Here is a 16,734-nt window from a genome sequence, read left to right as displayed (position 1 = left end):
TTTTTCTTGAGAAATAATTATTGATTTTTAAGTCTTTTGTGCTTCTTCAATTTCACAGAATTAATATTGAAAGTTGTTTGAGCGATGAAGATGAAGAAAAGAAGGATTTATAGGCTAAGCTGTATCCAAAGGAGGGGATTACCCCCCCCCCCAAAAAAAAAAATGCCCACCTCGTAAAAAGCAAGAAAACTGTATATAAACGGATTTTGATGCGTTTTGAAGTTTTTTTTATAAGCCTCCCCCCCCCAAAAAAAAAATTATCCCCCTCCAAAACAAAAATCCTGGATAAGGCCCTGCTTATAAAGAATTCTGAAGTTTGACGCCATTTCTGTCCCTTTTTAAATACAAATTCAGCTTTAACAGTATCAGAAATTACCATTAGAGGATTGTCGTTGGAATGAACCAATACACTCTTATCACTTCTTTTATAATTAACCGAAAACTAATTTGAGTTCCACAACCATAACTAGGGGATCTTAGGGGGGCCTCATATTCTTCAATTACGTCTATGGACAGTACCAGGAACCCGGGCTTAGCCCGGGCTCCAGCACGAGGCAAGCTTGCATATATTGTATTCTCTAATCATTTATTAGCAAATCATCAGGTTATTCTGTAGTTTTAAGTTCCTGTTAATGCATTAAAGAATCATTTATTTTATAGGACTTGTTTCCTTCTGGGACTCGTTGTGATTTCCACTGTTGCTTCTCTTCTAACCGCAGTTTCAGATACGATTCGCTATCAATCGTATCGCTTTTATTCTAATCGCAAATTTCGTTGTCCATTATTTTCATTTCAGATTCGTACTGATGCTTGTTGTCACATGTCTTCTAGCCACATATTTCGTTTTTGCTTTATTTTCGTGCATGATTACATCGGAAATTTTTCCTTGTCTTTTGCTTCACCTGTTCGAATTCATTCAAAACGTCTTCAAGAGAAAATATATACATACAATTACTCGTTTAAAAGGATTATATATATATATTCGTTATTCTTTAGTCTAAGTCATGAGGCGTCAAATCACCAATTTCAACTGAGTTGAGAAATTCTGGCGTGAATTCAATTCCCCCTTCCTGTTAATGCATCAAAGAATCATCCATATTATGATTTGTTTTCTTTTGAAATTCATTGTGATTCTCACCCTTGCTTCTTTTTTAACCGCAGCTTTCTTTTACGATTTGATGCATTCGTTGTGATGCTGACTGCCACATGTCATCTAGCCACATATCTCGTTTGCGCTTCATTTCCGTGCATCATTATCTCATATTTTTTTCTATGCCTTTTACTTTAAGTGTTCGAATTCATTCAAAACCATGTTTAATTACACATGACGTCATAAATACCCAAAAAACCTTTGTGCGGTTTTCCCCGGTCGTTTTATTTTTGCTTTAATTGCGCTGTTGTATAGTTCAGTAACAACCAGGAATTTTTCAATGCATATGCCCTCTGAAATATCTAGATTACGCACTAGCATAATTAACGTCTCATTCTTTATTTTCAAGTCGTAGGGTGGCAAATCAGCAATTTCAGTTGAATTAAGAAATGGTGTCATGAATTTAATTGATCCTCCCTGTTTATCCTTTACCGTTTCTGGCCCATCTAGCTCCCAAAAATTTTGAGGCAATGTTTTAACAAAATTTTTATTTGTTGACAAACTTTTGCCAACTGTGCCTTATACTTTATTTTAATAAAAATAAAATTTCAAAAATATACAAACTGATTATAACGATTAGATTATTTATTTGAAATTTTGTGCCGCCTAAAATTTCTGCGTCTGGGGCGTGCCCCCTCTAACCATCTCTCTGCATGTGTCATAGATACTAAAAATTAATTCTTCCTTCCTGTATATCGATTACAGACTCACACACGCTAAACTAAGACTCACGCTAAACTTCATTCCATTGCAGTTGTGTTTTGTCTTTAAACCGCTCACACAAGCTGAACTAACACGTTCCTTCATTTTATTATAATTTTACTTTGTCTTCTAACAGCGGATTTCGTTGTGCAACGTATTTGTTTGTAATTCAATGTGGTTTTTGCTATTCCTTGTTCCATACCTTTGTTCTTTTGCTGTTCAGAGTCATTTGTCATCTTGAGCAATTGTGCATCAGTCATAGATACTAAGAACGATACGATCACTCCTGGAGGAAGAATGATTTAATTGTTTGTCTTGAAATGTATATGGTTATGACGTCGCTCACATGATTGATTTTTTTTCAATAAATAAGGCTCTCGAAAAATAGGTCACTCCAACTCTTGACCTATCTAGATTTTTTCTTTTACGCCAGCAAATCCCAGTTTGCCAATTTTCAAAAAAAAACATGCAGCCGTTTTCAAGAAACAAAAATAAAAGTAAATGCATAACAATATATATAGTTGGTCGCTTACAGAGAGTAGATTAAAGGTATGTTGCAGATAGTACCAGGGAACCGTGCTTCGGTTGGTGAAAAGAAAGATAGATTTTTAATCAATTTCACGAAAGAGTCTTAATTTCATTCTATTTTATTCAGAAAATCTTTTTGTATATTGAATTGAAATGTGCCTTTTAAAATATTTAGCAAAGCAGCAAAAATTATAATGGAAATATTTATTGATGAAATGCTATTGATATATATACAATTACTGGTCGATAATAAGGTAAGATTACAGGTGTGTTGTAGATATATTTATACTTTTTTTAATTTAACTCTGCGAAATCATAGGCAGTGCAATAGCACTGCCCAAGTAAAGAGCAAATTGGGCACAATGTATTTTTTTTTTCATCGGGGCACTTCGTATGGAAGGAGTTGTCGTAGAAACTTCCTAAGAGGTTCTTTCAATTAGAAATTGAAGGTTCTAGGGTCTTTTTTAAGAGTAAAAAGCGATTCGAGGGTAAACAGCCCCCTCCCGTGCATCTCCAAAGATATCTAATCAAATTTTTAGATAGCCATCTTGTTCTTGTTATGGTGATATTCCTAGGTCCCTTAGATTTACGTTTTCTTTTGTATCTGATCGGTCAAATTATGAGCTCCGTAGTTCTCTAAATATCCAAATTCCGCACACACCAACTATACGATCCGATTTTAATAGTTTTGTTGCTTGTCATTTGACATGGAACACCCTTCCCAATTAGGCTCTAAAGTGCCACTCGCTTGGCGCCTTCAAAAGACTAGTAACATTTTTTTTTTTTTTTTCATGTGATTAATTTTTCCTTGACGTATATGGTGCTATACATTTTTTTTTTATTATTATGTTTACAGATGTTGTGATTCATCGCAGTTTAATAAAGCTTATTGTGAACTCTCCTTGTTTTTTTTCTATTTTAAGACGCAAATGCTTTACATGTCAAGAGTTTAAATGTTTATGTTTATATGTTTAAAAGTTAATGTTATGCTTGATACACTGATTGTAAGAGGAGAGTGACACATGGTTTCACTATATACATTCACTTTTGTTTCTTGTGTTAAAACGCCAGTGCCGGAAGTTTGTCTAATATGCAAGTTTGTTTCTTACTTATTTATTTACATTTTTTCTTCTTCTTCGTTTGTTTTAGTTGTCGTAGTTTTTATGGGTGTTATTTTTTTTCGTTGTTTTTTTTCTGTTGAGAAAGGGGTCCCGGACGTTGGGCTGAAATATTCGGAATATTTTTGAATTAAAGTGTTTATTTGTTTGTATTTATTCTTGTTTCACTGCTTTATTGCAATTAAAACCCGCTTTTTCTTGCTTAATTTTTCGTAAAGAAACACAAAAGACTAAAAATCAATAATTGTTTTTCAAGAAAAGTTAATTTCCTTCTCGTTATTTGCTATTAAGTATGAATTTATTTTAAATATTATGGAACCTCCAGAGCCAGGCAGGCAACAAGCAAAAAAAGGAAAGAAACCGACGTGAATACTCGTTTTTGAGGACAGGAAGCCTACCCACTATATAATGGGAACACTTGTTTGGTAGAACAACCTCAGGTGCCCGTTGTGTTAGTTTACAGGATTGTTTACAGGGAAAGGGTCTAGAACAACGGCTCTTCAGAGGGAGATCTGCTAGGACAAAAAGAGAGACGTGCTTGAATTGCTAATTTTTTGTTCATTTTTATGGCTTTGTTCGGGTTTTTGACAGTTCATCCCAAGCCCTCTAATGGTCTCATATAAACCTAGGCTATATATTAAAACAAAAGATGGAACTCTTAATTTATAATACACAGCAAGCATCAATGAATCATATTTCCTTGTTTATCTATCTTTATCTGTTATTGAACAAATTTTTATTAATTTTTATGTTTGTTTTTTAGTATAGCCTAGGGCTAGATGAAACCATTAGAAAGACTGGGATGAATTATCAAAAACGCGAACAAAACAATAAAAATGAACATCAAATTAGCAATCTGAATGTGTCTCTCTTTTTGTTCTAGCATATCTCCTTCTGAAGACTCGCTATTCTGGACATTTACCTGTTTCCTGAGCTGAAAGTAGCCAATTGTATAGGTGGATTCCTATTGAATTAATCCGGTGCAAGCACTGATCTAGCTAAAGGTTAATCTATTTGTTGATACATAGAAACTAAAGTCTTAAGTGGAAACTATCCACCAGAATCAGCTGATTTCACTCATAAAATGTTGCTCCTTTGGAATAAATAGAAGAAGCCCCAAAACAAATGACAACGCATTCTCCTGAACCTGATTATAGGATCTCAGGTTCAGGTGAGAATCTGATTCTTAGTGTTCGATTATCAAAGAAAACGGAAATTTCACAGTGATATCGTCCACAAAAACGACCCAAATCGTGCATGAAAATCCTTTCCCATAAATGGCAGATTTTCTTACCAGACTGAAACGTTTTCTTTACTATCATAAATTGTCTCCATACGTCTAAACTTCGAATAATTTACTGAATCTAAAAGTGTTAATCGGCCTGATAAGTATAATGAGCTAGTACGAAATTAAACGTAAGAGTACAGAAAATCCTAACTTTGTCTTTGAGAGATATTTGTTTTTTTTTTTTCATTCTATTAAACTTTGATGTTACGTAAGCTTTCTTGGAATACAGTTTGATGGCCTTGTTTGCTAGTAAAGTCGTCAGCTTCTCCCCCACCCACTATCTCCTCCAGTGTTACAATTTCCAAGAAAAAGTATAACCGCCATGTAAATGGCTTGCTTTGATAAATTTGACACCAAATCTGCTTCGTCCCCCCCCCCACTCATATCCCGCAAGTAAATTCATGGTAGTTCTCCTGATTCGGTTGTATAATTGCCAATAACAATCAAATTGTTGCCGTTAATTCGTAAATGGGAATGGAAATCCTTCAGCCAGACCGTCATTCTTGGAATTAATCTAATAGTTTGTGGTAGCAAACTAGAAATATTTCGTGCTAATAATAATCAAAACTGTAAAAAAAGGAATTTTTCGAAGCAATTATATGCACAACAAGAATCCCCTTCTATCCCTCCTCCACCTCTTATATGCAATATAATTTCCAGATAATCTCCAACTACTGATAATCTTCCAACTACTCCTTGCAAAAAAAAAACGTCCCTCACTGTGATAAAATGTCAATTTTTATTTATTATTTTTTATACCATTCACTAAAGCTTTATCACAGTTTAACAGAGCTTCATAGGGAGATGTAAAGAGTGAAGCTATTAACAGCTTAGTGTGAAGGGGGATTGTGTGCAGCTGTGTTGGCCTTGAATCACTTAGGTGCTGCACCGAGTTACATAGCGAAAGTATAATAATTGCAAATCAAGTTAAAATTACGTAAAGAGTAATACAATTTTTAGTATTATTATCTAAATCTCATTATAATAATGATCAAAACTATAAAAAATGGAATTTTAGAAGCAATTATATACACAACAAGAATTTTCTTCTATCCCTTCTCCACCCCTCATATACAAGATAATTAACAGTTTGTTTCAAGTTTTTATGTCGCTCTTTATTTTTAGTTAGTAGTGTTGTTCTAAGAAAAATCCGAACGGTTTTTCCATTTGCAGGACATTAAAAACAAGCTAGGTGATATTTGCGCTTCGATCTATAGGCATTTCATTTATTATGTAAATATCCCAAACAATCCCCTTATGACAGCGTAGTGTTTAAAGCCACAACCGTGATGAACTAGGCCCAAGGCTTTATCCAAGATTTTTGTTTAGGGGGGGGGGTAGTTTTTGCGAGGGGGGAGTACAGTTTTTTTTATAAAACACAAAAAAAACAATATTTTTGTTATTTTTTGCGACTTGAACGAAAATTTCGAGGGGGAGGTCAAAACCGGTAACACCCATTCCCCTCCTGCCTTGGATACGGCCTTGAATAGGATTGCAGCTCAAACATCGAAGCAATTCTTATGCATAAATGAGCAAGGTTTACAAGCTTTGCGGGATAGATAGTTTGAGGATAAGAGGAAAGTAAGGAAAATAGAGAAGGCATAATATTATGAATTAAGGAGCTGTAATATAGAGGCCACTGTCTTAAAATTACGAAGAATTTGGAAGATACAGCCATATGACATAATAGCAAAATATTGTATTGACATGTTAAAATTTGAGAGGAAGCGCCTAGCCCGGATTTGTCCCAGTTGGAGATATGAATCGGACCTCAATTATTGATAAGGAAAGTATTATAGAGATGAGCAGAAATTTTTGGAGTATGTTAAACCGTTATTAAATCGTATAAAATGATGGTAGAATTTTTGAAGTGGGTGGTAGTTTTTCACTTTTTTTTGGGGGGGGGGGAAGTACAAAAAAAAATACAAAACGCTTCAAAGATTTAGTGGTACGCCTTTTCGTTAATTTTTCGTGAGTTGGACAAAAATTTCAATAGGCGAGGGGATCAAACTCGGTAACACCCTCCCCCCCCCTCTGCTGGATACGGCCTTGTTGGGTATTTAGAGTTCAACCAAAAAGGAATTCTCATATAAATGATCAATGTTCACAAGTTTTTGCGGGATAGGTAATATAAGGATAAGAGGAAAGTAAAGGAAATAGAGAAGGCGTAATATTATGAATTAAGGATATGTGACGTAGAGGTCACTGTGTTACAATTCCAAAGGATCTGGAAGATGCAGCCATATGGCGTAATAACAAAATATTGTACTGGCATCTTAAGATTTTGAGAGGAAGTGCTTGGCCCGGATTTGTCCCAGTTGAAGATATGAATGGGGCCTTAATTATTGATAAGGAAATTATTATAGAGATGGGCAGAATTTTTTTTAATCTGTTAAACCATCATAAAATTGTTAAAATGATGTAGAAGAGAATGAAATTTCTTTTGACAATTTGGAAGTGAAGGAAGATTCATTTTGTCGAGGTGAGTTAGAGACAGTACTAAACGATCAAAAAAAATAACAAAACCTAAGGTGCAGATAGTGTGAAAAATTAGCATTGAAATATATTGGTTCAAAAGTTAAAAACAAGCTAATCAAGATTGTGATTTTGATTTTTGAAAAAGGGGCAAATAACTAGTGAATTTAGGAAAACTTTAATTAAACATTTTTATAAGAAAGGCAACTAGAGTGATTGTGCTAATTATAGGAGCATTAACTTGACTTCTGTAACAAGCAAATTACTTTGCATTGAATTACTCCTGATAAATTTTCAAATTTATTCAAATTTATCCAGACTAGCAGCATCAATACAAGATATTAGGGCGTGTAGGAGTGCTGTTAGTGATATCATGGTTGCAGCGGCAGCTGCAATCTAGTAAAGAGCGAACCACAGCCCATAGTAATCAAAAGTTGAAAAACGTGTTTTCAAAATCACTGTCTAGTGATAAAAAATTGTCATTTCACACTGAATCAGAAATGGTTACTATTGTTTCGGTTAATCTTAGAAGTAAAAGTTTATTGCGAAAAGAAATTTATGGTGATTTCGAAAAAGAGCCTGAAACCCCTTAAAAGTGGCGTCAAATCGAAATGAAAAGTGCACCATTGGAATCAGCATAGTGGAAAATCTTTTGTAGGATAATTACAGTCCCCCACCTTGAACACAAAGGAAAATGACTTTTTTGCATGGGTAGCACTGATCTGTCTCTTTTTTTTTCTTTTTTTTTCTATAAGGGCTATGGGGTGGCCGGAGCATCATAGAGAGGTGTATAATAGCTCATTCGAAAGGGAATTAAATTTGTAAGTGCTCTTTTTAAGTGACCAAAAAGATTGGAGGGCAAATAGCCCCCTTCCCTATCCGCCCCCTCCCCCCTAACTAGTCCTACAAAAAATTTGAGATAGCCGTTTTGTTTAACATAGTTAAATGGTTTTGATGATGATATGGCCCTCCATAGTCACTGGGGGAGGGCTGTATGTGGAATCGGGCGTATCGATATCGTGCGCATTGGTATCGCATGTATCGTATCGGGAATATCGGTATCCGCTGTTGTTGTTTTTTTAGTCATTTTCTAGGCTTTTTTCAAAGTATGTCCCAGCAAGGTATCATGGTTGCAGTGGCAGCTGCAACCTAGTAAAGAGCGAACCACGGCCCATAGTAACCAAAAGTTAAAAAACAAGTTTTGAAAAAAACTGCCTAGTGAAAAGAATTCCCATCTGACACTGACTCACGAACGTTAACTATTATTTCGGTTCGTCTTAAAAGTAGAAGTTTATTGCGAAAAGAAATTTATGTTCATTTAAAAAAAAAAGCCTCATGCCCCTCGAAAATGGCGTCATATCAAAATGAAATGTGCACCATTGGAATCAACATGGTCAAAATCTTGCACAGGGAAGTTACAGTCCCTCTCCCAGAACAACAAGGAAAATCGCTTTTTTCCATCGGTAGCATGGAAATCTCCCTGATTTTTCTTCTTTTTTTTCAACAGGTCTAGCGGGCTACCAGAACATCATAAAGAGATTCTTAATGGCTCATTCAAAAGCTATTTCTCATATCTACGTGCTTTTATAAATTCTGCCATCTGCAAGTGCCATGGCGCTAAAATGGCACTTTTTGTGCTATTTTCAACAAAATGTTTTGCTCGAATTCAAACAAGTCAAAAAAATCCAATTTTTCTGTTGGAATTGTGACTTGATTATTTAATTCAAACAAGTCATAAAAAGAAATCCAATTTTCTGTTGGAATTGTGACTTGCTTATTCAATTCCAACGAATTATTGAAACTATTTAAGATTTATGTACTTTTCAGTAGAAAAAATGTAATTTTCACCGTAAATAGGCTATATCAATCAACACGGTTAGGACTTCAGTAGTTTGAAATCTTGAAGATCATTTTAAATTTGACTATAGGACCAATGAAAGTAATATGTTCAGTATAAATTCAATTCAAATATTTGAATTATAGCAGAAAAAGGGGAATGCTAATTGAATTTTGAATATAAAAAGATAAATACAAAAATAAGGAAATATATTTTCACTTTGAAATAAGTCGAGCTTTCTTGTCTGCAAAATGAACACGCAGAAATTTATGTACAAAAATTATTTGAAAAGAAGAAAAGAACACGCAAGAAAAGAAGACGCCTCTAAGGGTATTTCAGTTCTTTACGTACACGTAAAGGAACCAAAAGCTTCCCCAAGAAAGAAAATTTTCTAAAATGGTACACATTTCAACTGGACTCAGAAATACTACACTTTAATAGCATGAATCTTGCTTCAAAAACTCCGTTTTGCTACAGGAATAATTAAAAAATAAGACGTTAGCCCAATAAGTTTTATCAAACAGTTCATGGTGTTAAACTGTAATTAAGGAGTGACTTAGCTCAATTGTAACTGAAACTTAAAAATGGAATTTTGATTACAATTAATAAGAATAGGGTTTTTATGCAGATTGCAAATATACCCACCAAAGGCTCCAAGCCTCAGAATAAAAAGGGATTTTGAAAACAGGGAGCCTGATTTGCGAAAAAGGGAGAACCCCCCCCCCCCCAGGAAAAAAGTCAATAAATCTTAATGTAAATCAGATTCAGCGTATCAGAAAATGTTATTGTGGGGGTTATGCTCTCCTATCTGCCGAAACGTGGAATTGTATGTTTCTGCCAGAATACTGATTATGGATGCGTTTCTATTTTTTTTTTTTTTTTTTTTTTTTTTTTCTTGGGCAACTAAACCTCCTCCCAATACCTGATTTTTATATTATTTTGTTTTCGAATGTTATGATTTAAGATCAATTTGACAAACAAACAAAAATCATCTCCTTCAACTACCTACAAACGTATAATACAGAAGTAGATTTAAAGTTAAGACCTTCAAAGACGAAGCGACAATTTTACCTAGGGGGCATTCAGATCAGAGAGAGAAGACTTTCTGATTGTGATGGTAATTATTCAGTTTAGTTTATTAATATTGATAATTTGTGTCTTATGTTTCCCAAAATGTTTAAGATAGTACATTTTTATAAATAAAAAAAAGTTTGGTCAAATTCTACGGTATTGTTCTATTAGCTGTAAACCATGCAAGAAGTGAAGTTCGGTTAATGCTAATGAAATAAAGCAAAATAGGATAAAAATGTAATAGTATAGAAACACAATTCGGTTATATATTTGCACATTAGGGGGGTGGGGGTAAAGCATAGCATATATTAAATAAATAACCCGACCTAGGTATCTTTTTCCCCCTAAAGCCCCAAAAACTAAAGTTTAAATATTGTAAACCCAGTTAGAAACCACTGTTTGCAATCCATTTCTCCGTTGAGAGAACCTGTTTGACTAGTTTCTTTGATCATCTATCTTGCGTGGCTTACAGCTAATAGAACAGTACCAATTCTACTTTAGCTACTTTGGGTTATCTTGGAAAGGGGTTAGGTTAGGAAAATGAAACTTTCAGGGATGGTTCTACAGGCTAAAGTATGGGCACTTATGCACTATCTGGAACACACGCGAAAAATGAAGTTTGGTTAATGCTAATGAACTAAAACAAAATAGGATAAAAATATAATAGTTTAGAAACAAATTTCGGCTATACATTTGCACATTGGGGGGGGGAGATGGGGGGTAAAGCATAGAATATATTAAATGCCTAACCTAACCAAACCTAGGCACATTTTTTCCCTAAACCCCAAACAACAATGGTTTAAACATTGTAAAAACAATAACAAACCACGCTTTACAATCCATTCCTCTATTGAAAGAAACCCGTTTCGAAAGAAACCTGCATCTTCCATATGTAATATAGCGCATCTATTCCAGATAGTACATAAGTATCAAAGTATGTCCCGGGAAGGTATTTTGAAGTACCTATCTCCATTCCTTTTCCCTCTAGAGGGTCCTTAAATTTGCCTACATGACAGGTCTATACTTTTTGAAATTTTGACAAAACAACATTTTACTTTAATTTTCAGTTATCAGTTTCAATTTCTCAAGGTTTAGTTCCAAAAAATGCAATTCCTGTCATCTAAGTAGAATTTTGAGCCATATCAATGTTTTTTTTTCTTCAAAATTTAGGGAATGTATTTGCATATCTTTAAAACCTTATAAATTGGGATTGAGCAAAGTTGTGAAGCTGAAAACAATTTTGTTGTACTTCATCTAAGCATAAAATCTATTTTGCAAGGTTTCAATTTTAAAACACAGAGATTTTATGAGGCGGCAAACAAGAGATTTGATGAGATCTGGCGAGTAAGTTAAAGGTATTCAGAACAGACAGGATTCGTGGCATTATTATTTCAACCGTTCACCTCTAGAGGTAGAAAAAGGGGGGGAAGTCTTTTATTTGTGCCTCGATTTGATTACATCTTCACTTCAGGTCCGAGTGTCGGTGTTTTCCTAATTGGAATATATTTCTTACTCAAGTGTCTTCTGTCGGCCTGCTACTACGCCATTGATTTACTGATTTCCACCATGAAAATATGCAGCCGTTAAGAGGTGTCATTTTATCGGAGAGAAATTTGTTGTTGTAATTTTTTGTTCGTGTATAATAAACGAGATTTTTTTTGCATTTATTGATGCTTCAGAAAGAAGAAAGGGAAACTGAATCCTGAGAACTAGATATTAGACTGTAGACCTAGGAAATTGAACAACGCTAGTGATAGAAATCCAATAAAAGAACTGGAAATCCAGCAAACAAGATAGAAATCCAATAAGGATCTTAAAATCCAACATGTTGTTTTGTCAACAAACTGAAAATTCAATTCGGGTATGAGAATTCAACATTTTTGTTGCTCAACAAATTGGAAGTTCAATAATGACCATGGAATTCCAAAATGGTCTCCAATATTCAATTTCGGCTGTTGAAATTCAAATATTGTTGTTGATAAACATTACAAACAATTTTCGTCGAATCTCAAACGATTTTTTTTTTACAGTGTGGGGCTATTGGACTTGCACAACTTTAAAAAGTGATGTTTAATGGCACTCATTTTTAAGGTATATCCCGGAAAAGCAGATTTTAAAACTATTACTATTGTTTCATTGAAAAGGGTTGGGGAAACAACCGAAAGTGCATTTTGTGGGAATGTGCTATCAAGTCAAATTTATAAAAAGCGATTAAGTATAAATATAAGCTTTTAAATGAACCCAAAAAAAGCTTCTTTTGTTACAGAAGCCTTCTAGTTTCTGCTAGTCAGTAGGTGATTTATAAAGCCCTGTCTTCTTTATGGCTTTTCAGGCGAAGTCGGCCGAGTAAAAACAGATTTTTGCTCATCGAAAAACAAACGTTCCTGAAAAACATGTATTGTTTTGTGAAGCATGGACAATGAACTTTATTTTATAGACTAAAATTTTTTTTTAGCTGTCAAGATTGTTTGCAGTATTTTTTAGAGCTGTCTTATCTCCCCTAGATCGGTGATAATTATAAATTATATTAAAAATAAATTTTCAACTGAAACTAAGAAGTGACATTAAAACTTAAAACGAGCATACATTATTCCGTATAAATAAAAAAGATCATGGCAGCGTTGTTTCTGCATTAAATTTTAATCAAAAACGAACAAAGATTAATTTTTTAAAAACAAGTTTTTCAGAGGGAAGCAAAGAGCGAACTTGAAACTTAAAACGAACAAAATTATTAATTCACAGCCTATTTAATATATATTAATATAACTAGTATAAATAAACAAACTAATAATGTTTCCCTATGCTTTTATAATTATACAAAAACTACCGCTTTACTGAAAATACAAAATAATATATGAGTTTTGGTACAGTAAAAGCAAACCAATTAAGGACACTTTTATAGAATCAAAATGTTATCAATCCCTTTTATGATCAATCCCTTTTAAGATAAAGTAACAATCCATTTTAGGATTTTCTTTATTTTTTTTACATTTAATTTGGTGTCACTTCTGCACAGTGGCTCAATTCAATGAATGTCTCTCGTTTTAGTTCTTAAAAAGATACACCACGATTATTTTGAATAGATTAAGTTTAGATTTAGACCATCTTGCTAATATTAGAACTACATACTACCTTTAGAATTTGTATCATTGCTGGAAATTCAATGTTTTATAGGAAGAAATAATCGGATTTCCAGAGTTCATATTATATCTTATTTGATCTTCATTCCAAGTGATACTAGAGCATATTTCTTACAATTTAAGACAGTATATTACCCACTCTTTATATTATACCTAGTGAGAGCAAAATGTTGCTTGATAAATCAATCCAGTGTTTCTGCATGCCGTTCAGTTACTTCGCGACTACTAAAATAGAGTTAGTTTTACGCTTACGTTTTTAGGATACTTTGAATTGCATCCTGAAAGTTACTAATGTAACAACTGGTGTAAGACTATGAAAAGCTTTATATATTCGTTTGGTGTTGTCAGGCTACATACTCACTTTTGACTCTTAAATCAATGATCCTGTTTTTTATGCTTGACTTTTGTGTTTCCACTAAAGCGCTAGTTTTGTATAATCATAAAAGCATAGGGAAACATAATTAGTTGGTTTATTTGTACTATTTATATTAATATATATTAAATCGACTGTGAAGTAATAATTTTTGTTCGTTTTAAGTTTCAAATTCGTTCTTTGCTTCCCTCGGAAAAACTTTGTTTTTTTTTAAATTAATTAAAAATAAAGACCATCATCTAGCAGTGTCTAGGGTTAATTCAAAGCTGAAATTTAGGAAGAGAAACTACCATACGGGAGGCCATGACGCTGGCAGACTCCAAGATAAAAATGTAAAAGCTCATAACATCATAATATAATTTTCATCGGACACTAAAGTCCGCTGATGAGAATTATTACAGATGACGCTGTTTCACTTCCAAGTAAGCAACGCAAATAAGTAATGATCTACAATGGCAACTTTAGGAAAATAAATCTGTTATTTTTAAGAAATATAAACAAACAAATATCACTTATGCGTATGTAAGATGGGTCTAAGGTAGCCCGATTAAGTGTCCACTGATTCACTGTATCAATAAGTCCAACCGAATCAAAATTATCCAAATTGAAAATTTTTTCAAGCTTTAAGCTTGTGTCAAGACTATAAATATGATAACTGTAAACTCAGAAATTGGTCACAATATTAATTCCATAAAGGCTATTTTAGCTTCTTTTTTTTAATTATATCTGATACTTCCTTTTTTACGTGTTGGATAGGAAAAGCAAGAAAAAACATAATATAATATATACATATACACAAATATATATATATATATATATATATATATATATATATATATATATATATATATATATATATATATATATATATATATATATATATATATATATATATATATATATATATATATATATATATATATATATATATATATATATATATTATATATATATATATATATATATATATATATATATATATATATATATATATATATATATATATATATATATATATATATATATATATATATGTAAAGCAAAATTACCTTTGTTATGGAGATCCTCGCTTGCCTGCGCATATTCTTGAACAACAACTTCTTTTTCTAATTCTGTTTCATTTATTCCCAAATTCTTGTTACCAGCTATAGATTTTAACGTATTCATGGTAACTTCATAGCCTATGTTTTGACGCCAAATATATTTCTCCATGTCCATGTTTTCTTTCTCTGATTCCCATGGCTCACTTTTCTATTTCATAAGAAATAAAAAAAAATTTGTTAGATGGGCACAGAATAAACATGAATACAAATTAACTACTGTAAATGGTTGAATTGAAAAAGGATAACAAATCCGCCGAAGCTTACATACTTACATCTAGTGCAATGGTATTTTGCCAAATTTCAAATACACTAGAGTTATTGTTGGAAAAAATTATTATAGTCAGTGGTTGAGAACAGATAACGAAAGGGACGATGCTAATGCAACTGCTACTATTGCAAGCTCGTCTCGGTATCGAGCCACCTCAGGCCAACACACTGCAAAACATTCGCCCATCATTTTACCCTTTTCTAAATTTCGGCTTTTGCCGCCTTCCAAGATCTAATCTCGTGCATCCGACATTTCTCTTACCACCTTGTAAATGATTTAGTAGAACTGTTCAAGGTACTTGGTCTTTTTTCGTCCAAAGAATACGCCCAATAAACCTAAGTCACTCTTTTATATTGCAAAAACAAAGAAGAAGGAGGGGGAAGAGAATAAAAAATAGGAAACACAGCACTGCTCCCCATACAAAACAGTGATTTTTCTTGTTGTTTAAGATAGGGAACTGTAATTCTCCTACATGGTGTTTTCAGCTATGGAATTGGGATTCTAGCCTGTTTTTCGAAATTCCTCTGAATTTGTTTTCGGAACAAACTTTTACAATAAGATTGATCGAAATAATAATTACCCTTCTTGATTCAGCTTCAAAAGACAATTCTTAAGCGCTTGACAGTTCTTTTTTTTACACGTTTTTAAATTTCCGACTAATATGGGCAAGAGATAGATCTTTACTAGCTGAAGGTGAATACCACAGCCATGATTAGGGTTAGGGAAGATGTTACCGGGCTCCTGCATCCACTTTCTCCTAATTGACCTGTCCTGATTTGCAAAAAAAATTAATTTATTTTCAGATGTCAGAATTTAAAAAAAAAGAACTATCAAGTGTCTTCTAAAAGTCGCCTTACTAGAACTATAAGTCCTGGCAAGGCAGTTCCCAGGGTATAACTTGGATTCCAAACCAAATTTTAATTTTGTCCAAAGCTAAGACCCAGCTGCATATTCTTTTAAATCTTACAAGTAAGGAAGGAGAGTAGGTATGAGGTTGAAAACAACTTTCTATGTCAGACTGTATGTTATTGATTCAATTCTGAAGGTTTATTTACCCAGCACTATAATTCCCCAAGTTCATGACAGATCAGTGCCCTGGAGGAGGGGGTACAGGGAAGTGACTTGAAAATCGTTTCCCACTGTCTATTTTGGACCGTGGGTCTATTTCTGAGTTTATTTACATAGCTCAACAGCTTTCAGAGTTTGCGAAAGGAGGCTAAACTAGATTTTTCCCCATTAGAAAGGGTTAATGTTGGTGAGATGCAGGAACAGATAAACAGCAAGTAGATCCAGGTTTCAGATTGTATTATGAAAATGCTGAGACTAACTCTAAGAACGGAAGATCGGTCTTTCCAGCGGATACATCCGTCCTTCGAAGGGAAAAGTATGACCTTCGCGTTTGTGGAAAGAAAACTCAGTCGACTGTTGACATTAGAGCAAGAACTGGGCGATACTCCTGCCATGTTGTGTACACTCAAAGATAGACGAGACTTGGGGCAGTGGCCAAGCGAGTTTTAGGAAGGTAGAAGAAAATAGACTCAGCCAAAGACTTGGGTGGTGAGTCCAGCCGTCTTACCATTATGTGAGTACAAAGTTAACTTGTCGGTCATTACATGACCCAACATCGTACTGGTTACAACGAGATACTAATAAAAGACAGTTTAGAAGTCCTAAAGTGCAG

At 33.7% G+C, this 16,734-nt stretch overlaps 1 protein-coding gene across 1 annotated transcript in view; it reads right to left on the bottom strand.

Moving 5' to 3' along the window:
• The window catches only part of mRpS35 (mitochondrial ribosomal protein S35), a 56,372-nt gene that overhangs the window by 7,019 nt on the left and 32,619 nt on the right, over nucleotides 1–16,734 (bottom strand). The window contains exon 6 of the mRNA XM_089108096.1: nucleotides 14,732–14,933. Coding sequence (XP_088964222.1) covers nucleotides 14,732–14,933 — 202 coding nt within the window. The remainder of the gene's footprint in view (nucleotides 1–14,731; nucleotides 14,934–16,734) is intronic.

The sequence above is a fragment of the Artemia sp. Qi Xiang Cuo genome, chromosome 2, assembly GCF_049724085.1.
Source record: "Artemia sp. Qi Xiang Cuo chromosome 2, ASM4972408v1, whole genome shotgun sequence".
Lineage (NCBI taxonomy): Eukaryota > Metazoa > Arthropoda > Branchiopoda > Anostraca > Artemiidae > Artemia > Artemia sp. Qi Xiang Cuo.
The sequence above is the reverse complement of the archived record's forward strand: the minus strand, read 5'-3'. Positions and strand labels throughout refer to the sequence as shown.